The 25,703-nt window shown below is 40.1% G+C and overlaps 1 protein-coding gene across 16 annotated transcripts in view; it reads left to right on the top strand.

Annotated features, from left to right (window-relative positions):
* LOC114857125 (VPS10 domain-containing receptor SorCS1) overlaps positions 1–25,703 on the top strand; it is a 223,562-nt gene that overhangs the window by 180,029 nt on the left and 17,830 nt on the right. For 4 of the 16 annotated variants that reach the window (XR_008694396.1, XR_005898146.2, XR_005898145.2 and 1 more), the window contains 5 exons: positions 3,876–3,975; positions 4,125–4,230; positions 4,793–4,947; positions 6,513–9,462; positions 15,139–16,492. Coding sequence is in view for 5 of the 16 variants with exons in the window: in XM_029153605.3 (XP_029009438.1) it covers positions 3,876–3,975; positions 4,125–4,230; positions 4,793–4,947; positions 15,139–15,200 (423 nt within the window). In the remaining 11 variants the exon portion in view is untranslated. Of the gene's footprint in view, positions 1–19; positions 3,976–4,124; positions 4,231–4,792; positions 4,948–5,095; positions 5,834–6,512; positions 9,463–15,138; positions 16,493–25,703 lie in introns of those variants that run through there. The other 12 variants (XR_008694394.1, XM_029153767.3, XR_003786231.3 and 9 more) reach the window with 12 other exon arrangements.

Below are 25,703 nucleotides of genomic sequence, written 5' to 3' on the forward strand. Positions count from 1 at the left end.
ATCTTGTTATCCTGTACAGTTTTTTTACTAGTAATTCCATACTCCACCAGATGTCAGCATTGATCTACAAAAGTTTGGCGAGGTTTTTTCTTTTAGTCTAATTCTAAAAAATGCCCGAGGAGACTGCTGTGCAATAGACTCATCAATAAGCCTGACAAGTATTAACAAATTATCAGGGGGAATGACTTTTAAAATCCCTCAAGTCACATCCTGTGTGGCGTTGAGGTTGTGAGTGGTAGCTGTTTGGCTGAGTCTAGAAAGAGCCTTAAACACAGACAAAGGAGGTGTCATGGTTGATCAGTTCATTTAATCATAGGCATATCAACATAAACCAAATTAGCTCTGAGCCTTACGTGGTAGACATAATAATAATAATAATAATACTGCTGGATTTTTTTCTCTGTGGGAAAAAATCCAATAGCAGAAGACTGTAAAGGAAATAAATTTGTCCTGTTTTATTTAATCAAAACCATATTTTTGCTGGGTTACTGCTTATGCTATGACTATATGGAGGCTAGAAGTTGCTATATCTAAAGATATATTTAGCCTGAAAGTGCATTTTTTCAGACAGAACTGAAAGATTTTACTATTTTATAATTTATAAACATCACACAGAAACACACTGATTTTTACACCTCATATCGCAGCACACAAGCAGCTATATTCTGAAATAATCTGCATTCAACTAGACTTTGTGGTTGCAGAGATAAATTTATTTGAATGTAGATATACTGTACCATTCTTCCAGAGGACCCCGCAAAACAGGCATGGGGCCCATAGGGCTTAGGAGTCTCTCCTCCCATCTCATACCTGGCTGATCACCTGGAAAGATACTCTTCCCCACAAGTCAGAAATAAATCTCTATTCAAGGTTGGCATCTTGAAAGTGTATAACAGACTCTACTTATTAGAATTTGTAATAGATTTACTGATCCTGGTATAGAGTGGGAAAACAAGTAATTAGTCATAGCATGGTCTACATTTGAACAGCTTTAAAGTAAGAATTATGAAGGGGCACGAAGGACTTAATATCAGGAACAATAAGAAGACAGGACCCACACGCACAGCTTGGGCGACAGGACTTGAGTAAAAATGGGTTTTAATGCTGTTAGTTCCAGAAAAGCGACGAGCAAAAGCGTGGTCAGAACAGGCAATGGTCACACAGAAAATCCAAAGCACTGTATCGACAGGGACTGGTCAAAAGAGTAAACCACGAAAACAAAAGCTGAGTCTTACACGGACTGGAGAACAAAGATAACGCTGGATAGTGGTGGCAACACGCAATATGTCACAGTCTCGGTCTAGGCTTCTGGTCATGTTCTGGTTTTTATTTTGAAGCACTTCCTGTCTGTCTCGTCTTGATTCTAGTCACTGGTTTTATTTTGAAGTCCTTCCTGTCTGTCATGTTTTGGTTCTGATCTCTGGTTTGTTTTGAAGGACTTCCTGCCCTAATCACACCACAGCTGTTTTTCCCTGTCACTACCGGCCTTCATCACGCACACCTGTCAGTAATCGGTAATCTGAGTCAGTATTTAGTTCCACCTCACACACTCTCCAGTTGCCGGATTGTTAGTTTGTGTTTGCGTGTCTACGCCCCATCCTTTACGGCCAAGTAAGTCATTTTGTGTATCGACCCTGTTTCTGGTTTTGACCATGTCCTGTCTGCTCCCAGTCGGTTTCTTTTGATTCTGCCCTGTGTATGGAACCCTGCCTGAATCTTGACATTATCGCCGTGCTGATCTGTGTACCGACTTTTGCCTGCCTGACCATGAGCCTGATTAAACCTTTTCAATATTGAGTTCATACGAGCTGTGCATGTGGGTCCGTCACATCAATGGGGCGTTGACACAAAACAATTGGGCAAATAATAAAGTGAGTACTGGAGACTATATACATGGAGTAAATGATGACAAATATATTACAGCTGGTGGCTCACGTGACCAGGGCAAATTCCAAGGCGCTCAGAAACTCGGGTGACCAAGCATGATGGGCAGAGGACCAGAGGAGGGTCAAAACAAAGCAACATGAAATAAAACACAGGGTAGAATGAGTCCTTGAATGTCCAAATTGGCAGGAGCAATGGGGGAACAAGGTCTGGGAGGCTGATGCCGGAAGAGGCAATGCCACCACCAGGAAAAAGGGCAGGCGTGGTCTCCTCCGGACCACCAGGAACTAGGGCTGGGGTGGTTGCTTCCAGACCAACAGAACCTAGGAATGGTCACTTATGGACCAACAGGAACGAGGGCAGTAGGGGTCCACTTCATTGGGCTGCTGGAGACAGGGGCTTGAGTGGTTATCTCCAGACTATCAGAGACTAGGGCAGAAGGGTTCTGCGTCACCGGACCGACAAGAACAACGGCTGGAGTGGTTAGCTTCAGACCATTAGGATGGGCTGGAGGAACCAGCTTTACTGTACCATCAGGATCAAAAGCATAAGAGGCCTTCCTCGGGATGCTGGAGCGGTGGGCTGGCGGGATCCACTTTGCCAGGGTCAAGGATTGGTCAGCGATGGTGAGCAGGCGGTCGTGCTGGGCTTGGAGGCAGAACTGGAGCAAAGGTTTGGAAGGCGGAGCAGAAACATTAGCAGGACATAGGCTGTGCAGGAATGCAAACAGACCGTGACGGCTTAGCTGGGCTCAGACTGGGCTAGAATGCATGACAGGAGCATGAGAAAGGCGTGATCAAACTGGATCTTGAGTGGGGACTTGACACGACTGAACTGGAACTAGAGCTTGACATGGCTGAACTGGAGCTTGAGCTTGACTGGAAGCTGCATGTCGAAGCAGAGCAGTGGCTTAGGCTGGAAAGGACTGCAGTTCTGGAGCTTGAACCAGGCATGACAGTTGCTGAACTGAAACTTGAATTGGCCGTGACTGCTGCGCCGAAGTTGAACTGGCTGTGACTGCTGCACCGAAGTTTGACGTGGATTGGCGACAGGAGCGGCAGAGGTCAGGCATGGCTGGGCTACAGGTGCAGCAGGGGTCAGACCTGGCTGGACGTGACTTTAGATTACAAGCATCACTATTAATTTTGGCAAATGAGGCAAATAAAATATTGTTATTTAATGTGAGTGGCTCAACATAGGGGAAAAAATGTTGTGCTGTAATGTTTTTTTTTTTTTGTTTTTTATTTTTAAACTTGTAATGTGTATATGTTTAAAGCCTTAACACAGAATTTAAAATTTTGTGAATGAAGGACTTTATGTGGGACAATAGAGATAGAGATTGAATTCCACTATTGCATAGTTTTCCTTTAGGTCAACGTAATATTTCTTAATTTATATCAAAGTTTAATGTGGTCATACCTTTGTGTGCACGGAACTATTATTCTTTGATTGCATTTTCACTTTTATTTTGTGTCATTATGTAAACTTAATTGTCTAGTTTATGTTACGTATTAATTAAGGATTCTCAACTAAACTTTTGTTGAAAACAGCTTTTTCAAAGGTTCAAATTAAACGTCCCAGCACTGAACCTAAAGTGCTTTCAGACATTTATTTGAGTGCCAGTAATTGTGTTAATATAGCTTCTTACTACAAAATGTTTGGTGTATCATTATCAGGACTACTACTCATAAAACTACATTTTGCCCACCATATTTGAGCAATCATTCACAAACTGGCTACAGTTTACACTGACATTTACACCAGAGCACATTCAGAATCACTGTCATAGGGCAAGTAATATTAAAAGTGAATGTTCTGTCTGATATTAAAAGAAAATAGGTGTTTGTTGATTGGGACTATGAGAGGCCTGAAATGTCACACCAAATGTAGAGGCAACTGAAGTTTCATGCAGGCAATGACGTTCCTTACAGCTATATTTTTGGATGAACAGAAGGACTGCTTTACCTAAATTCTTCTCTCCCTTTTTGCAGCTTTCAGAGGTTTTGCACAATGCCTTAAATCAAAACCTCGTCCAGTTTACCTTGCGGCCTGGGGTCCAAGTCACTGTGTATGTGGCACATCTATCGGCAGGTAAACACACGCAGCTGGTTCTGTACTTTGTAGGCTACAGTAGCTGTAGCTTGCTGTCGCTTACTGCTCATATCATGATTCAAGTGATGTTATCATGCTAATTTATGTGCCACTGATACAGTTTCACTTATGTCTTACTGTGTATACAGCGCCCCTAGTGGATACCAGTGAGAATCACAGTGGTTCCGCCATGCTAATGCTGCTATCTGTAGCAGTTCTGGGTTTAGCTCTATTTTTCATCTATAAATTCAAGAGGTAAAGTGCTCCTGAAACACAGTCTAAATGTCGCTATAATGCTGCACAATATACAGTAGATTTGTTAAAATATGCTGAAGTAACCTGACCGCATGGGAAACACAACCCGATAGTGGCCTGTCAGATGTATGTACCAGCATTAGGCAGCCGTCCACAAGGGAGTATTGGCTCCCCACCTTACACTTCTGTGGAAATCATATGGGAATCCTTTGGTCAGGCCATTTTTGCAATACAATACATATCAGTCAGCCTTTAGCTACTATCAATATTGCGCCCTTTGAACGAAGGCAGCTGGGCTGATCCTTCTTAAATGTTAAATTATGTCTCCTCACCAAGGAGCCATTTCAAGGTAAAGACTCCATGAACATTTAGAGAGACAGGGCAAAACGTCACATTTATAGACTTTTAGAGTTTCTGAAAATGCTGATTTACTGTAAAAGTATGCATTGTTGAAACAAATGCTGGGCTAGTCGTACAGTATGTTACGAACAAATTGCACCTTTGTTGCTTTAGTTAGGTGTCTGCCTTTATTCCTTTGCCTCACTGTAAATCTTTCCTTAAGGAAGATCCCAGGCCTCAATGTCTATGCGCAAATGCAGAACGAAAAAGAACAAGAAGTGAGTCCAGGTAATCCAACAGAGGCCACGCTCAGCTCACAGCAGGGCTTTGTGCATTCTTTGGAGCTTCTGGACACAGAGTTTAACTCACGGCCCATCGGTAAGTTCTTGGTATTCACTTATCACTCCTACTGTGGACCATTTTTTTTGCCTCCATTGATTATTTTATACTACAGTATTGTTCTCCTTTGTTGGTTTTACATTAGACTCATTATGTTCTTTGTGTTTGCTTCTGTTGTGTTTCTCAGAGGTGAAGTGGTCCAGTGATGGGGTTTTTGACAGCTAAACCAAAAAAGGATGATGTAAAGTAACATATTGCCTTCTTTGTTCCTTTTACTTTTTTATGAATTCACAATGCAGACAGGTGACAAATGAGTAGAACATATAAATATTGTTTTGAGGAAGTAATTTGAGAAAATATTATTGTACACCAAAACCCCCAGATCAGCTTCAGTTCACCTCACATTACATTAACAGCATATAATACACATAATTTCATACCTATTAAATAGTTTAATAGCAACAGGTGTAGAATAGGAACAGTGTCCTTCTTTTGTCTTCTCCCATCTATTCATGGTGTATTTTTAATTTGTCATCTATCTGACCGTGTATCGGGCCATACTATGCCATCTCGAAAAGGTCAGTTCTTAAACAGTACGCATTCATGTGTCTGTTTTCCATGATGTAAATTTTATTACAACCTTGGTCCATGAGCTTCAAGATGAACTTGATGGTTGTGGTTTTCACATGTAATGCCAGTGCACTGAATATGCAAGCCATATTAGTGGCCCTTTTAATGAACCAAAACCACATATGTATAAATTTCTGTGTCGTTTAAATTTTCCTGCTTTTGCTATCTCTTAATGATGTCATCATTTGTAGAACATGTCTATGTACATGCCCTTAATTGTGTATGAAAACAAATCATCTTTAGCTCTGGGAACAAATCATTAATAGAATTAAATAGGTCCTGTATTATAAATGTAGCTATTCGGAATATGAATTTCAAGATCGCAATCTCTAATATCTTTAGTTCCAGATGTCCTGTGTTGAAGTAGTTGACAATATTTTTTACAAATTAAGGCCTGCAACTTATATAGAAAACTCAAGAAAAAAGTAGAAGAAATGTCCAACCCCAAACTCCCAAAGAGCCATTTTAACCCATTTTCCACAAAAAAAAACAAACACTGGGAGCCACATGGGGGGGGTTGTTGAGTACTGTACTGTACACCAACTGCTGAAAGTAACACCAAATCCCAGTGGTGATTGTGGTGACAGGTTGATCTGGCTGCTATTGTTCATAAAAAGCATCTTTTTATATGTTATATTTTTTGCATGACTAGTAGTGGGCTCTCAGATGCAATGTTATTTTGCTGCAGTGACAGTAGGATCGAATCCCGTTAATTTTTTGCTAATTTCACAATGTTTAAGAACATTCAACAGTTAGGCAGGATGCAGAGGTTTAACATTTTATATTTTTCATACCGAAGATCGTAGCAATTAACAGCAGACTTATTCAGTCCTTGTTTTCTTTTAGCTACTTCCGTAACTAGAATATTAGGAACAATCAAACTGCGTCAGATTACGTCCTGTAAAACAGTAAAGACTGTTACGATGCATAGTATTGACGAGGACAGCTAACTCGCTTTTCTCTGCTTCAAACAGCTGCCGTAACTAAGAACAACCAAGGCACATTCGGAAGTCTGTCACCAGTTAAGATGGAAACGCGTTCATCTTTAACACCGGCAGTGGCGAGGACACGTTAGCCTTGTGATTGGGGGAGCAGCGCAACAGTGGCAGCTACTGCCATGCGATTTTGATCAATGAAAAAATTTATTTTAAATAATTTTATTTTTCCAAACCACGTGGGGCGCAGTAAAAGGATGAAGGAGCTGTGGGTTGTCAACCCCTGCCCTAACCCAACTACTGTGTAGTAGTGTAGTAGTTAGTACTGTGTACTAAGTAAACCTAGAGTTAATTAATATGTGAATTAGGTTTTCCGGCATCATTTTGAGAAGCAATGCTCCTGATTTTAGCAATATTACTAACATGGAAGTAGGCAGTTCTAGAGACTTCTTTTGTATACATAGTAAATTTTATAAATTTAAATAAAGTTGACACCAAGGTTCCTCACACTAGAATCCAATGTAAGCATTCTGTGATTTAGAGCTCCTATCTAATTTAATAGCATAGTCTTGCCAAAATTGACGCAAGCTGACGGCAACTAGGGCCACACTCAGCATGAGCTGGAGAACAGGGCTGCCAAGGCTCACAAACAAAATTATGTGCGACGCTCAGTAAGCAGGAGAGAAAAGGCTGCAAAGGCCCATAAACAAAACCAAAGGGGAGGACCCGAATGCAACGACCCATAGACAGAAACTATAATCAATGGTTTAATTAAATAAACAGAAGGAAAATACAGAATAAGGGTGCTTCATCCAGCAGGACAAACTATTCAATAAATAATCAAACGCTAAACGTAACGAACACAGAACAAATGCACATATAAAAACGAACCTTGAGACAGAGTAATTGAAACTAAGAAGGACAGCATAGATGGAGGAAACAAGCAAAGAGCCGTGCCAAGTTGACAGGAAAAGCTGTGATGAGCCTTGCCAGGCTCAGAAACCAGGGCAGGAGGACCAGAGTGAAGGCCAAATAGACAGACGAGATGATTGAGTAGCTACAGCGTCAGACAAAGAACTACATGAGTGAGGAGCTAGATGCAGAATTTTACGCAGGCCAAGAAACAGAGTCCAGTTATAAAAGTCCCAGTTCTATGGACAGAGGTCTGGGTGTCTCTAAAATGGCTTTTATTTTGGCCTGCACATCTTGGCTGTTGATAACTGTCCACCAGCTCAATCAACGTTAACCACACCATTGGAAGACGGACCCTTTTGATGGTGTCCATACAGATAAACAAGCCTGAGATGGAATCCCCGGAACAGACAGAGGTTCTCCAGCTTATTAGCGCCAATAGTCTGTCCATACGATGTAAACCCAAACTAATTGTGTCAATCACAAAATAAATCCACCCAGTGAGGGTTAAAGTCAACAACTGGTCTCACCTGAGCAGGCTGTGCAGGACGATAGCACTGTGAACAGGTCCAGGCTGTGATGGAGGCATACAGTGAAGGAGGCAACGCTACCGTAGCAGCATATTGTGCCGGAGGCAAGGCCACCGGTAAGGTGGACAAGATGAGCAGTGAAGAGCAGTGCCAGGCAGACGAGACGAGCGGTGACGAGCCATGCCAAGCTGACGAAACGAGTGGAGAGCTTTAGCTTTAGTGAAGCACATCAAACCACTCTTAGTGGGGATTTTCTCTTATCTCACTAGAGCTGTCAACTGATCCATTTTATTATTCAGTGATCTTACTTTGCTAATAATTTGCGAAGGGAGATATAGCTTGAATCTTTTCACCTTCTCTTTGTGCAAGTCCCTTCTCCAATCTTTGTTTCCTCCACAAACCTTTCTGCCTCCTCTGCATCCCCTTGTTTTCCCTTTTTATTTTGTCGGGGGAAGCTTGAAGTTATGGACAAAGTTGAGTATTTTGCCCTTAATGAGAGCAGCTGATCCTGGGGGTAAGCATAGTCACAGATCTGCTGCTGCGCTTCGGCCTTAGGGTTGAGGGTAAGTATAAATCTCAACGTCAAAATGAACTAAAAAACTATCTTGAACAATGTGATCAGAAAGGGTACACCTTAACTACTAAGACTAATTAAAAAGTATAAAGTACCGTAGTACAAAGTACAAACTATAGTAGATAAAAAAATACAGAAAAAAATCAGAAAAAAACCCAAAAGACACTACAAAAGTGGAAATAATTAAGCATGCTGCTACAAGGCTCGGCCTTGTATCTGTGTATCTTTTAACAAATTCACAAACAAGACACTAATAAACTAAAACAAACACAATCTATGAGGCACACAGAACAAACAAGCCTTGACACAGAATAACAGGAACCACAATGGACAGGGTAACATGAAAATGAACCAACAAAGACTGTGCACAAAGGGCGTCAAGTATGAAGCATATTTACGCACAACAACCTGGCGTAAGTACGAATCTATACCAACGTTCAGATGTATCAAGAACTACGTGAAGTAGAAATTAGCTAGCTCCCTGGTTTACATAAGTACTGTTCTACAGCTATTGAGCCGTTGGTGACACTTAGAGGTGAAACAGGGAAACGGTTATTCATGTGAAAACAATTCGGAGAAAAACGATAAACAATGAATACAGACACGCATATGCATTTAGATGAGAGGATAAAACAATATGAGCAATACAAGATGGCCCTGCCTTTGTAGCCTGCTAGAACAGCTCCCTACCATCTTCTCCAGTTTACTTTTTTGTTGTATGTTGGTCAGTTTTACAGGTTTTTGTTATTGTGGTAAAACACTGCTTCTAGTGTGCACACAGGGAGACCACTTTTATTGCTCTTGTGCTCATCCCTGTTTTTTTTTAACTTTTTGGAAATGCCTTTGAGGACCCTCTCAGCAGGAGGTACGGCGCTGCACCTGCCTACACAGAAACACCGGTGGTCCCACCTGAAATACAGAGAAAAAGGAGAGGCTGCAGAGCGGGATGTAGGCTCCAGGAGAGGAAATGGAGGTACAGACCATATGTGCCCTCCATCATTATGGGGAAGTCCAATCTCTCTCCAATATGATGGATGAGTTTATGGTGCTAACTCGGCTTGAGTGGGAGTATCGAGAGTGTAGCCTCATGTGTTTCATGAAGACGTGGCTGAAAACATAGACGCTGGTATTAAACTTGTCTGAGCGGATAGGTGCGCAAGAGGGTCCGGGAAGAACAAGGGAGGTGGTGTGGTGGTGTTTATTAACAACAGATATAGAGCAGTTCTGCACCAAAGACATTGACCTTCTTGCTTTCGGCATCTGACCTTACCACACCCTGAGGGACTTTTCACGTGCTCGCTGTGTACATCCACCCCTCGGCTGACACTGCTGCAGATGCAGACGCGGCATCCACAGGCGCTCCTGCATATCAACAGCGACTTTAACCATGTGTCGCTCTTGTCCACCCACCTGACTTTTACCCAGCATGTGAGGTGCCACACCAAGGATAAAAAAACGTTGGACCTACTGTACAGTATGCAAACGTTAAGGGTGCATACAGCTCTAAACCCCTCCCCCCACTTGGCCACTCTGACCACAACCTGGTATATCTGCTCCCGGAATACACACCCAGGGTGAGAAGAGAACCTGCACAGAAGAATGTCTGTAAGTGTATGGATTGATGAGGCCTGTGAGAGACTAAGAGATTGTTTCCAAAGCAGACTGGGAGATACTCTGCAGTTCTCATCGTGAGTACATCAACAGCCTGACCCACTGCATCACTGACTAGGGGTGGGCGATACTGCAAACTTTGGAGTCGATCCAATACCAAATAAATACTGGACCAGTATTTCCGATATCGATACAAATACTGATACTTTTCGACAATTAATGCATTATCAAATATAAATATATTTTCATTTTATTCATTTATCAAAGCCCAGACAAAGTTCAACCGTAAATATATAATACAAATTGGTGGTTTTGCCACTGTATTTAACACTGTATTTAACTGTATTTTTTTGCAGATTGTACAGGTTGCCATTGTTTCATTTTTGGCTTGAAAATGTAACCACACACTGCTACTCTTTCTTGCTTCCACCCTTCTTCTTCATCTGTGTCCTCCGCCTGCTTTTTTTGCTGGCCCGAATCAAAGTCACATGAGATCTCAAAGTAAGAGAGGGATGGGGGGGGGGGCTGTTAAAGTGTGTCCTGCTTAGCTCTGGCATATGGCGCACAGGCACGCCGCTTATACACAGGCACTTAGAGATGCAGACAGATAAGATAGTTAGGTCGCTTTGAACAAAACAGCAGCAGTGCGGAGGAGTAAAAATTCAACCTAGGTATCGATATTTTGGGGGGGTATCGAGAGATATCAATACTAGTATTGGTATCGATATTATCAATATTAGGATTGATCTGCCCACCCCTTTTACAGACTACATCAATTTCATCAACACGTCTTCACACCTCTCCACAACACCCTCCTCCACAACCAGCGCATTCCTGCCCCCATACCCCCCCCCCCTCCCTAACTTCAGACCAGGTGAGGAAACAACTAAACTTAAGACGAGGAAAGCTGCAGGTCCAGACTACTCAAGGACTGTGCTGACCAGCTCTACGAGGTGGCCACATACATGTTCAACCTGAGCCCGAGTCTAGAGATGGTCCCTGAGCTGTGAAAAACCTCCTGTGTGGTTCCGGTCCCTAAGACCACGCATGCAAAGGAACTGAACCATTACAGACCAGTAGCCTTGACCGCCCACCTGATGAAGACCATGGAGAGACTCGTCCTCAGCTGCCTTTGCTCTGTGGTGGAGACAGCGATGGACCCGCTACAGTTAGCCTACAGGCCGAACATCGGGGTGGATGATGCTCTCATCTATCTGCTGCACCGGGCTCTGACTCACCTGGAGGCTGCTGGACCTGCTGTAAGGGTCATGTTCTTTAACTTCTCCAGCGCCTTCAACACCATAAGGCCGGTGCCGGAGAGAAGCTGGAGGGAGCTGGAGTGGACAAACAACTGACTGCATGGACGACTGATTACCTCACCAACAGACCATAGTACGTAAGGCTACGCAACTGTTTGTATAAGGTAGTGGTTTCCAGCACTGGGGCGCCTCGGGATGGTGTTCTCACTGTTCCTCTTCACCCTCTACACCTCTTCACCCTCTACACCTACACACATACAACACCAACAGCTGTCACATCCTAGAAGTTCTCCCACGACTTCAGCCATTGTTGGCAGTGTGTCTGAGGGGAACGATCTGGAATACAGGTCAGTCATCAAGGACTTTGTGGACTGGTGTGAGCACAACCACTGTTTAAACACCAGTAAGACTAAGGAGATGGTGATTGCCTTTCAGAGGAGAACAACACATCGCACACCGGTGAACATCCAGGGCTCAGACATAGAGACTGTGGACAGTTTTAGACCTGGGTGTTCACCTCAACCATAAACTGGACTGGACTAATAACACTGATGCCCTCCACCTCCTGAGGAGACTGAGGTCCTTTGGCGTGTGCAGGCCCATGTTAAGGGCATCACTCTGTGGTTGCCTCTGTCATCCACTATGCTGTGGTCTGCTGGGGAGCAGGCAGTACTGACCAGGACAGAAAAAGACTCAACAAACTGGTGAGGAAGGCCAGTTCTATCGTGGGATGTCCATAGGACTCTGTGGAGGAGAGAGGAGGATGTTGGCTCCATCATGGATAATTTCTCTCACCCACTGCACCAGACTGTGGGAGCTCTGAGCAGCTCCTTCAGTGGCAGACTGATCCACCCACAGTGTAGGAAGGAGAATTATTATTATTATTATTATTATTATTATTAGTAGTAGTAGTAGTAGTAGTGGTGGTAGTATTGTTTTTTTATTAGTTGTTTTTATATTTATTTATTTATATATTTATTTTTAGGCTCCTTTTTTTGCTATCCTGCACAATTTCTTTGCTGTTGTCTTTCTTTGCTGCTGTTCCAGTAACTGAATTTCCCCACTGTGGGATCAATAAAGTTCATCTATATATATATATTCTATAGCCCTGTTAGATGATCTGTTAGAGGATCCGTTTGTTGTTGGAGCTTGACACAGCAAGTACCATGCAGCCAGCCACATCCAGCTGCTGACCACACTCGGGTTCTAGCCATAGAGGAATCCAGAAGGAGCTGCAGACTGGTGGACCCTGAGCTGAGCCAGCTCTGTGGGGCGCCATCATCCCTATGTCAGCAAGGCATCAAGTTCCAATATAATGCGGTTGATCAGGGCAACATTGAAGCACAGTTTGCATCGAGAGCAGTTTACCTGGTGTAATTGGACCCATCGACTGGACACATTGCTGGGAAAGAAACATCCCAGGATGAAACATAAGTCAACAGAAAACATTTTTATTTTATCAATGTACATATAGTCTGTAATGCCCAAATGGAGCTACAGTCAGTGACACCGTGGCGAGGTGCCTGGTTTACCAACGATCTGTTCACTTTAACGAACAGATCATGGGAGGTATCACGGGGATCAGATTTGAAGCTGGTACCAGATCGGTGGCTTCTTGGTCAGTAATTCAATATTTAATTAATATTAATTCTTGTTGCGCAGAGAACCTGCGCGCCCCCAAATATCATCCTGTCTTGAGCATCAACACTAGTTGGTGGTTTAATATAGAGGCTTCCTAATAGTGGCTGAACACAGTATAAGGGGGTCAGTTCGTCTTCTCTTTCTCTTCTACCTTTTTATGTAAGGCTTTGGTGGTAAACTTTGCTTTGTGTCCACCTTTATGTCAGACCACTTTTAATGTTTTATTTCCGCTACTGTGTGGAACCTGCAGCATTAACACCTGTACACACAGTCCTGCTTGGTGTACTGTACAGACGCAGACAATACTTAAATTAATTAACATATTTATATGGAGGCGTGGCACGGGAGGAGTCTAGTAGATGTTGATACATCCGGATTTTTTTCTATTTACGCAGTTTTCTGGATTTGCACTTAGGCAAACTTTAGTAGGAAATTGCCGCAAGGCTTTGTACATGAGGCCCCTGGTCACAGATTACAATCAAGACAAACAGGAAATTACAGGACTGCATCAAACCTAAAGTGCCCTCAGCAGGCGACATCTAGGCCTTTATGTCTTCATTCAAGATTGAATGATTTTTTTTTTTTTTGAAAGCTTGAAGCCTCGGTTACTTTAATTTCTACATTTGTTGTACTTGACAGTTTGCAAATGAAAGGACATTGCTCTAGGACAGCTTTGATTCTCATATTACCAGAAGCTTTGGCCTACATTATGGTTTCTTCATTATATCATTCCTGAAATACAGATGTTAAATAAAGAGAATTGTCAAATCAACCGATTTCTGGACAATCAAGGAAAAAATGTTCAAACACCTGTCAAGCAGAGTACTTCACAGTACACGCCAACACTAGGTTGATTGAATTATTTTAAGTATGGATGAGGTGTAAAAACAGGGTGATGATTTACATTTATTAATTTATTTATGTTTATGTTTGCATGCACTCAGTCTTCGTTCCTTCAGTAGATCATACTAAGACAGAAAGCGCAGAATAAGTCTAATCATTTTTTTTTCTTTAATGGTTATAATTTTATTTGTAATGTCATTGATGCTGAGGTCACTGGTTAAGTGTTTTACTGTTAGCAGTCATCACTGTATAATGCCAGCAACAGTTACAGTATGTTACATAAAGAGGCTGTGGAATCCACTATGTGGATATACAATGAACACATATAATTACTGTAGGTTTTGTTGCTTTATAGTAGTGCTGGGCACGCAACACTTCATTAACGACGACAATGTGCGTCAAAGCAGTTTATTTTTATTATTAATATTTGGAAAGTTTGTTGCTAAATGGCTCTGAATACTCATTCAGACAAACAAAGGGTCAGAGGAGTAGTGGCCTCACCAGTGGGAGTTATCAGTACTGGCCTGAGATAGGCTTCTTCCAATCAGGGCCTTTGAGGGCAGGACCTAAGACCAACCACCAAAATGTCTTACATGGACATTATCAATTGAAATCTTCCAGAGTTCATGGAAACAAGTAATTCACAGCAAAGCTGAATCAGAATCAGCTGAATCACCATAGTACTTTGAGTCTGAAGTATCACTTAAATGCAATACACATCATTGATCCTAGCAAATCATCCACCTAAAGAAACAGTGGTGGGAGAATTCAGCAGACTACAGTACATATGATGTAGCATGTGGAAGAATTATAAGGCAAGCTAGGAAATATTTAGTTAAGTGGTTATCTTCAAACTGCAGGCTGATGTGTTGGAAGATGTTGGTCTGAGGAACGTTAATAGAATCGTGACAAATGACAGCACTTGTGAGACTCCCTCAAGACGCACCATCACAAGTAAGGAAGAATACACAAGTTGAAGAAGAGGACTATAAAATTTACATTATTACAACATGCACCAACTGTTGGTGGTCACCGGAGAGTAGTAGTTTTAAGATAAAAATGTGCAATATACTACTGTATTTGTTACTGGATGGTTCTCATATTAATATGTTAATCACAGAAAGCTCAATATTTTAATCACTGCCCAGCACTACTTTATAGTAACAGTGGTTGTGTCAGTGTTTTTTTTGGTGTGGCAGTTATTGCTTCCAAATTTCCACATAAAGATGCAGTATATTTTCAGAAGACTTAATTGTATATATCCAGCTAAATTCTCTCTCCTGTTTTCCCTTCAGGATGTATGAAACCTCATGTACAAGTGAAATTTTCCACAGAACTGCCGACATACATTGTCTGAACTCCGGATTACCACTCCAACTACATCATGGATTTTTTTACCATTTAGGACACAATGGTTTCAAGCTTTATACTTGTGCACGTTGGACCCTGCTGACACATCCTGTACTGTGCTCTATTCAAAGTTGAACAAACTGTTTACAGTTTTCCCCACATTATCTTTTAATAGTTTGTCTGGCAACATAAAAAATATAAATTTATGAAATATGAATATTAATTTATGAATGAATTTATATACATAATCCAGAGGGAACACCAGCATGAAATACTGAGGGCAACAAATGTAATAAGCAACAGTGGTTTTGCTTACATATTTAATATTGGTTTGCTGTGCTACGTCGCTAACAGCCGTAGTGTATTATTTATTCATATGAATATACTTTAACAAAGTATGCTATTGAAGTAAATTGCACATTTATTTTGTAAATCATGTATGTCTATGTTAGAAATGTGTATATTTTAATAACAAATATCATACTTAACAAAAATGATGTAAGATGTGAATAGGGAATATCTAATGTTTTGGTTCATTGTCTTGATTAGCTGTTTTATGGCACAATACATATTTTATACTGAGGTATATCTTTTTTCCAGATTTTAATGTATTAGCATTAAAACATGCAGGGTTTGGTTTCCTGAATTAACTTAAGCTTTGCAAATAATCTAATGCTTCTAGTAGTACTGTACTTATAATACATAAGTACAATATAAGAGTATTGAGAAAAGAAATATGGAGGTAGATCACAAGCAGCTACCCCCTGTTTACAGCCAGCCTCCCTACTAGCGGTAGTGTACAGTTTAGAGAGTTAAAGATTTAAGGTTGCATATGAAATATGCATGCCCTCAAAATGGTAAGGGGTAAGCTTTGAGGCAATGGAGAAATACAGGATTACAAATTTTTCACAATACAACTTGCCAAAGCAGATGGACATACATACAAAGAACGGGGAATCTGACTGGACATCACAGAAGAGGTTCTTTTTAAATATTATTATTAGTGTGAAAAATAAACTGTGAACCATGGAATTAGTGGATGACACTCTGATCTCCTGAGCCACAGCTGCCTCTCTGGTGCTCAAACTCAAAACTCAAATAAATGTACTTTCTTACATAGGTGGAATTGCATGCTGTAATATTTATTTTATGTCCGCCACAAAAAACAATGCTCTTTATGTTGTAAATGTTCTGTTCTCATTCATATTTATTCTACACACAGTCTGGGTGAAAATGATTTCAAATACAATTACTCATAATAACATACAGTATTAAAGGCAACCAAATATTTTAACACAATATGATATTTTATTTACTAGATTTTATGATTGATTGCTTGAGGGAATATTTACATTAAGAAAAAATTCAGCTCTAAAGCTGCTTGTGCTTTGAGTATTATTAGATTAATCAATCATTTAAAACTTATGGGTTGCTGTGGTCACACATGGACCTTTGCAGCAATGTATAAGAAGAACGAGCTATTATTTAGAGGGATTGAAGCATTTAAAGTAAATCAACCGAACACTATAATCACTTAACAGAGGAGGAACATCACCTATTACGATATAATTACAGTTATCTATTCCCTTTCAAACTACTTGTTCCCAGGCTATTGCTTCCGCACACATGAGAATCTGCACAAGTATGAACCTTTCTGAACTTCCTCATAGTGAGTTATTGGGAGCCCCTTAAGTTCTGAGCAGTGGGTAGCGTACAGTAGTACAAAATTTTTCAAAATAATAGCAGTACAATGTGACTAACCAGAAAAATCCAGGTTTTTGTATATTTTTTATTGCTACATGGCAAATGTAATGTAATGCAAAACCCAGGATTCAGGATATGCACGCTCTTAATGCTGTGCAATTGCGCAATTACTTGAAACAGGTGTGTTAATAAAATAGCAGTGTGGCATTCAATCAGTGAGTGCTTAAGGTGAAAGAGGAAAATGGGTCAAAATGGGTCGTTCAAGACATTGTTCAGAAGAACAGCACACTTTGATTAAAAATTTTATTTGAGAGGGGAAAGCCTACAAAAAGGTGCAAACTAAGCTAAAATGATCTCCAATGCCTTAAAATGAAGAGCAAAACCAGAGAGACGTGGAAGAAAACAGAAGACAGCCATCAAAATGGATCGAAGAATAGCCAGAATGGCAAAGGCTCAGCCAATGATCAGCTCCAGTATGATCAAAGACAGTCTGGATTTACCTGTAAGTACTGTGACAGTTAGGAGACGTCTAAGTGAAGCTAATCTATTTTCAAAAAAACCCCACAAAGTCCCTCTTGTTAAAAAAAGACACGTGCAAAAGAGGTTACAATTTGCCATAAAACACATCAACTGGCCTATTTTGTGGAGTGATGAGAGTAAAATTGTTCGTTTTGGGTCCAAGGGCCACAGATAGTTTGTAAGACAACCCCCGAACTCTGAATTTAAGCCACAGTACACAGTGAAGACAGTGAAGCATGGTGGTGCAAGCACCATAATATGAGCATATTTCTTCTACTTCGGTGTTGGGCCTATTTAGCACATTGAAATGGGTGTTTCAACAAGACAATGACACAAGTTAACAAGCAAAATCTTGGTTCCAAACCAACAAAATTAATGTAATGGAGTGGCCAGCCCAATGCCCAGACCTTAATCCAACTGAGAACTTGTGGGGTGTTATCAAAAATGCTGTTTATGAAGCAAAACCAATAAATGTAAATGAATTGTGGAATGCTAATTTGTCTGTCAATAACAGCTGAAAGACGCCACAACATGATTGACTCCATGCCATACAGATATGAAGCAAAAAAACTGTGGTCATACTGTACAACTAAATATTAGTCTACAGTCAATGGCAGACACTGCTATTTTTTTAAGACACCCCTTTCAGCTAATTTCCCAAGTGCACAGCATATCACGATTGCTGGGTCTTACTTGTTTTCTGAGAATCTACTGCACCTATTGGTAACTTGTTTGCCATGTAGCAATAGAAAAATACTAAAAACCTACATTATTCTGGTTAGTCAAATTGTACAGTTATTATTTTAAACTGTACTGTATATGAAGACATCAAGTCCACTAGTGTGTGGGCTTAGGGCAATAGGCGTTTTTTCTTTGTTTTTACACTTGCCTGTTCAATTCAATACAGTTTTATTTTTATAGTGACAACGAGATTATCTCAAGGGACTTCACAAGGTAAGGTCTAAGACCTTACACAACTAAACCCAACAGATCCCTCATACAGTAAGCCTTTAATTATAATATGACAGCAACAGTGGAATGAAAAACTCCCTCTCTCCATCTGCCTCGATTGGTTGGGGTGAGGGGATAGACAGAGAGAAAAAAGCACAGCAACAACAAACAAGCAACAACAGAGCTCAGGCAGGATGGTTGGACCAGGGACTGGACACAGGCAGGATGGTTGGATCTGCAGCTGCCCATCACAGACACATAGCTCTGAGTTCGATGATACCTGTAGGTGAGGACAGAGTGGGGGGGGGGGGGGGGGGGGGGGGGGGCACAACTACTGGAGAGAAAGAGACAAGGTTAGGTACTGTAAACATGAAACAATGATCAGAGTTTATTGGACAGAAGAAATAGAAGAAAACAGAGGAGGTCTTGAAGATAAGAAGGAGCTTTATCATTAAGTGCTTTGTAGGTGAGTAGGAGAATTTTTACAGGCAGCCAGAGGAGAGAAGCTAATGTAGGAAAAATGTGATCTCTCTTACTAAGTCCCATCAGAACTCAGGCTACAGCATTTTGAATAAGCTGTGGGTTTTTAGGTTTTTAGAATTTGAAGCTGCTAATGTTATGGCATCCAGGGTGACTATCTGACTCAATAGTGTCACTCTGTGATTTTTAGGCCCAACAATAAAAATTTAAGTTTTATCTGAATTTAGTTGAAGTAAATTTTGGGATATCCAGGATTTGATGTCTTTTAAAAAACTTTGAATTTTGCCTAGTCGATCTGTTTCATTTGGGTCCAAAGACATATATAGTACGTATAGTATAGAAAATTTTTATAGAATGCATATAGTCTCATCTAGAGGAGACATGTATAGACTGAACAATATTGGACCAAGCACAGAACCCTGCGGTACTCCAAAGCTAATATCTTGTGCATATGGAGGATTTATTGTTGAACAAACTGGAATCTGTTCAACAAGTAGGATTTAAACCATCCCAGTGCTGTACCTTTAATGTCGATGCTATGTTCCAATCTCTGTAATAGAATGTTATGATCAATTGTATATATATATAATATATATATATATATATTATATATAATATATATATATATATATATATATATATATATATATATATATCATCAAACGAATCAAACCTTTTACACACTTCCTTGACTTTCACTTCCTTAATTTCAGCATTTTCTTTTCAAGTTTCCTCCATTTGAAATTCAACTACTTCAGTTTCTTCTGCAAATACTCAATCTGTTTAAACAACTTCTAATTCTCTTCAGAAACATTCATCTATGTTTTACATGCTTCAGCTATTTTAAGCTATTTAAAATGTTTCAGCTAATTTTAGCAATTTTTCAGGGATACATTTAGCATGGAAGCATTCACTGTGCATTTTCTTATGGAAATGCTTTATCTAGTTAGACATGATGCCTTGGCTTACAGTGTAATTCATCCGGTAGCCTCATGCTAAGGTGAGTTTGATGACAGCTTCTATGTTCATTTCTGTTTTTTTCTTCCGTCTGTAGGTGTAATACAGACTTTGCATTCACCTATTTTTTCGGTGATTTATCTCTTCAAACAAAGGAAAGGTTTGCAAGGGTACTTCTACAATGCTGGTGTTGTGAATAAGGAACATAATCCAACAATTTAATTCTCAATTCTTAGGGATATCTATTTATTTGCGCTTAAGCCTTCGCAAGTGATCATGCGAAATGTTCTAATTCAGACTTGAGTTAATAAATCCCCACCTTTCTTGGTCTATAGTGAAATAGCCTGTACCCACAGAACCATATTCACAAACAGCAGAGCACTAACCATACCCCCAGAAAATAGGAAATTACTCCAGCCAGACAAGCTTAGAAGGTCTGTCATAATAACAACATCTTCAGCCTTTGACTTTCACTGGGAGAAGGACAGGTTGAACAGACAAGGAATCCTGCTAACAAGAGCGATGTCTGGCCTCTCGGTTAGAGTGAGTGTGAGTAATGTGTCAGCACCCAACTGTGTGGGAAAAAGTATGCAAACTGTAGACTAGCACTGTAGGCTGTACTTTTTCCCCATCTTTCTCTCTCCCTCCCTCCCTACATTCAGCGCAGAATTAGCAGCATTATTATTTTTGTAGAGAAATATTAACAGTACAGTTTTTGTATAAGAGCAGACAGTAAGGTGTTCCATTGTTTTTGTTTGACCTCAAGTGTGCTGTATGTAATTGTTTTATGCATTTACATCATACGTATTACATGGAGAGTTTGTTATTGTAACTGTTTTCATTTCTTAAAGAAATACTATGTATTTGATGAAGTAATAGTAAACTTAAAAAACAAAATTAAATAATAAAGTATGACTTCATGCGTTGTCTTTTACACATATACAGCACAGTAAATCTGCAATACATGCATTTACATGATCACAAATATTAACATCACCACAAGCTAAAAGAAGATATAATTTGCTCATCTGAACTCTTGTTACAAATCACTCAAAATGTGGCTTTTGTAATCATAACAGCCATCACTGTTTAACCCTGTATAGCCCAAATCATTGAATAATTGACAGAAAATTCAATTTTTTTTAAACTGGACCCTTTATAGGTCATTCTGGATAACAAAAAAAGTCAAATATGAATTTCGGTTTAAGCTTTAATTAGCTTCGTTTTACATTTTATTTGTTTAATATGTGATACATTGGGTCATAATGCTACAAGCGTTTGTCCCTGGGTAATCATTTCCTGTTTCCTGGTGTACCATCTATGTATTGCAAGTATCTGATTGTATACATTGGGTTTCATAAAAGTTAGTCAGTCTCTTTGGCTTGCCAAGGTTGGAAATATGCGTTTACATATTAATTCGTAACCACAGGGGAAGGGATGAGAGACTCGGCTTAAAAAGAATGAGTAGATGCTGCCAGTTTATGCATGTCTTAGTGTTCAATAGGTTCGAGTTTGAGTCTTGGTGGAAGCAGTCTTTCAATTTTAAGTTATGAAAAAACAATGTTGGTATGTCATTTTGCACACAACACATATCACATAAATCGGTTAATATGTCAGTTTCTAAAGTAAAGAGAAAGTGTCACAAACCACGATAGAGGAAGGACCCAAATGCACAGCGTCGACTTGGTTATGATCAAAAGTTTTAATACTCAAGGTCAAGCAGGCAAGGATCATACGCGTAGCAGGCAGAACTAGATCCGACAAAGAGTAGGCAATGGCGAAGGTCAAAACTCACGGTACTGGATTGTCAGAGGCTGGGCTAAAGCAAGGTCGGTAGCAAACTGGGTCGGACATGAAATACACGGTACAGGAATGCTGGAATGCTGGTCGAACAACGCAGACAATCTGGCCAGGTACTAGGGTGAGAGGTGGTGCCTAAATACTACAGAACTGATCACTAATGACATACAGGTGATGTTAACAAGGACTGCAAGGTAAAGCTAAAACAAAAGTGCAGCTGGGGCGTGTCATTAGACAGCTCCAATGCATTGATGTCGCAAACAAATCTGAGCCATTTTTTTACCAAAGTGTGAACACACAGATCTCTATCCCACAGGTACAGAGTTTTATTTACTTTTCGCTGAGTTCAGATGGTGAATTTATGTGTGCTGGAGTTTGTTAACCTGCTGAAAGTTCAGCCAAGAAAAACACACAACCTTTGCCAACCCCCCTCGAATAACATCTATGAACTGCAGTAGTTACTTTATTAATTACTCGTGATTATTATTGGAATAACAGCAAATCATCTACAGTCAGAATACAGCAACCTATTTGTTTTAGTTTGTTTCACTTATTTAGTTTTACTTACCAGTTTGTAGAAACACTAGGTTAGTGAGCCTAAACCTATCTGCTAGACTACTTCACTTAAAACTTCACGTTGTGCAATAATTACCTTATTGATTTAACCAAAAAACATTTATAATAAACCGATGGCTTCACTTATTACCTAAAGATAAGTCAAAGCAACATTTTATCACTAATTTCAAATTAAATTTAATAAACCTGACCACTGAAATCATTAAAAATGAAAACACACCCAAAACAAATGTATTATTGTTCTACTTTATTTTAAATTCAAAATAAAAATTAACTAGACTGGTCCAACAGCAGGGAGACCCTTGCCTAACCTAATGTTTTCTCATGAATCAGTTATTTAAATATAATAAACAGAAGCCCCAATTGTAATGCAACTCCCAACCAGACATGCTGTAACGCCATACATGTACTATGTATATAGTAGCAAACAGTGTAACATCACAAACTAAAAACTGAAGCTCACTTCTATTCAGCTTGGGGCAGGTTGGCCAGTTCATCCATCACCACAATCCCCTCTAAAATGATTCCAACTGTGGATAGGTTGAGCTGAGGATTTTCTGGATTCCCACTGGTGTTTCACTGTACGAGTCCTTGTCAGTTACATCCTAAAAGAGAAAACTGTTAGTATAGCAGTATGCATTTTATTTACTACTACTATAATTAGACATGTACAGTCTACTGTTTGTAAAACCAGGAAAAAAAGACATTATTCCATAAAGCACATATGTTAAACTCAGGTCTGCGGGCCAAATGGAATTATATTTGGCCCCTGAGATCATAGAAATTGTACACTCATTATTGCGGCAACATATTTTTTCTTCCACATGTTGTGTCTGCTTTAAAGGAGACTGATCATACTTTTATTCTTAAGAATATTGGACTTCAATGTCTCAGTAAGGTCTCTGTAAATTTTCATCCCATAAAACCCTGTAGATCGTCCACACTCCCCATCAGCAAACGCTGTGTTTTGTGGGCGTGTTGCAAGCGAAGCTGCTCGCCACATCTCTGTGCGGAAGCGCATACCTTTTTTGTTGTTGTTTTTTTTTTTAAAATTGGCTCCATGGATACGAGCCACCACACGGTTAGGATACAATAAGTGGCAGTAGTGCGACATTAAGAATGCAATCCACCGCAGTCCTCCACAGAAGAAGAAGACCCACTACAGGACTGCACGACACTAGCCAGCTGATCCGGTAGCGTAGTACAACCATACACCTACGATCCCGAATCTGACCCTGAAGCTGAAGAGGAGGCTGTTGAAGTCACCACATTTCGGCTGATGCAAGATGTGTCTCATTGGTAATGTCGCATTTACTTCAATTTAATTGATTCATGTAAATGGCCTTTGCAGCTTGAATATTCACAACACGACTTACCTGGAAAACACCCGTTAATAGAAAACACTACTTTAGCTTACATTATAAAAATAAATAATAGTTAGAGAGCAAAGCTGAAATAATATAAATACATTATACATTTACACATTTCACTGTTTTTGTCTTACTTGTGCTGCTGCTCTGACATAATTTTATTAAAAAAAATGTGCATTAATATTTAGAGCAATCACTGCATAACCTACCTGGAAACAAAAAGCATTGGTTCAAATTATATATTGACCTGATGTATTTTTACTGCTTTTAATTATGTTTTTTGATCATTCTTGATAAATCTGACCGTAATATGTCTCTGTATCTGAAGTTGTTACAGGTATGTAGTCTACAGAGGCTAGTGAGCTGGTGCTGGGGATTCCTGGGGTGAAGAATATGAGTTGCCATCTCTTCATGCTTGGGTTGTAGATGAAGGCAGAGTTTCCTGATGGATAAAACACTCATTGTATGATGGATGTAGACCACCTGTGGAATAATTCCTTTACCATTTGAGTAAAAATATGTTTTTTGTGAGTGCAATACTCATTAAGAATTTTCTTTTTCTTAAATTTATATATAATTTATATGCTTTTTATTTATGGCCTGTTCACCTTTATAGCTTACCATTATAGAAAGAGAAAAACATGTAATTTCAGTACTATGATTTCCTGAATAAAAGTGTTTTCCCTTCAGAAACAAAGTTCAGTGAAATACGTAATTGTTAAAGCCAACTTTATTGTCAACCAAAAAAATGCACCACTACTCCAAAGCTAGAACAAACTGTTACCTTCACACTCCAATTTGCAATGTATAGGTTACTGAGTTAATTAAGAAGTCTGGGGGTTTGAGGACAGAAGCTTTTGCAGGGCCTTGCAGATGGAATGCTTGATGGAAGTTGGGTAAACAGACCATGTCCTGGGTAGGGGGTACACTTGGTTATGTTGGAGATTTGCTTCTACAGCAGGACAGGAGCTGATGGATGGAAGCTGTGGCTGTCCTCACCATCACCTCATGAAAACAAAAGGTACTGCAATCAGAATTGTAGATTAGTGAAATGTTCATTATTATGTAGGTCAAAACCTTCTCTAATGTAAGAATACACAATACCAAACAAAAAATCAAACCAAACAAGAGGACAGGCCTGTCTGTGCTAAAACAAGAGATAAGCAGTTGTTCCAATTCAAATATAAAATCTAAACAGTATTTACCAATCAAAATTAAAATCTTCTATTGCCTATCTTACTGTTGGTACATGCAAACTTACATACCTTCACTCTTGAGCTCCCACAGATATCTGTGTACCAACAGTCTGCAGTGATTTCTCTTCTGTTTGACAGCCCCCTGCATGTGGGTAACTGGGATGTGTCCCCCTACAGTATAGAAAAGACAATGTTAAATTTACTGTAAATTGTATTGGTCCTACAAATATAATGGCTATGGTACACAAGCTACTGTATAGGTAACTGACCAGATAAGCAGCAGTTATTGTAGAGATGTGACTAATTAGCAACTAAGCTTGCAACACAACACAGTAATCATTCCAACTAATCATGTTAGAATTTGATAGAACAACGACCTAACGCCAAATCACAAGTTGATTTAGGCTGTGACACAGGACGGGGTAATAACAAACATAACCGCGTTCATCTGCAGTTTCTTGTTTCTTATTGTAGCGATCGACCAGCTGTAGAGCTAAAGTGCAAAGGCCTAACGGCATGCTAACGGCTAAAGCAACACACAAACAGGAGCGGCAGCACGTCAACAGGAGAAAAGCTCAATCCACCGCTCCCTGCCTGTCGCCGATTGAAGGCCCATCGCTATTAGCTGTTCCCAACACAGGTGTGTGATTGCTAGAGATGTCCAACTCGAGACCTCCCAATCGACTCAGCGTCGATCCTTTGAAGTGGAAGTGTTGTCAAGCAGCATCTCGAGCGCGTTCCGAATCACGTGACCAATGAGAGCGAGAGGTGTCGATACGTCACGTGACTGCCGAGCGGCTTAAGTGCAGTTTGAACGGACGGTTGTTTTATTATGTCAGAGCTTTATAGACGTGGCAAGCGGTCCGGAGATGATCTATAAGATGATAGATGATCTATAAGATAGACAGGTTTCACATTACAGACATCTGTAATGTATTTATGACAAGTTCAAAATGT

Source organism: Betta splendens, chromosome 1 (assembly GCF_900634795.4).
Source record: "Betta splendens chromosome 1, fBetSpl5.4, whole genome shotgun sequence".
Lineage (NCBI taxonomy): Eukaryota > Metazoa > Chordata > Actinopteri > Anabantiformes > Osphronemidae > Betta > Betta splendens.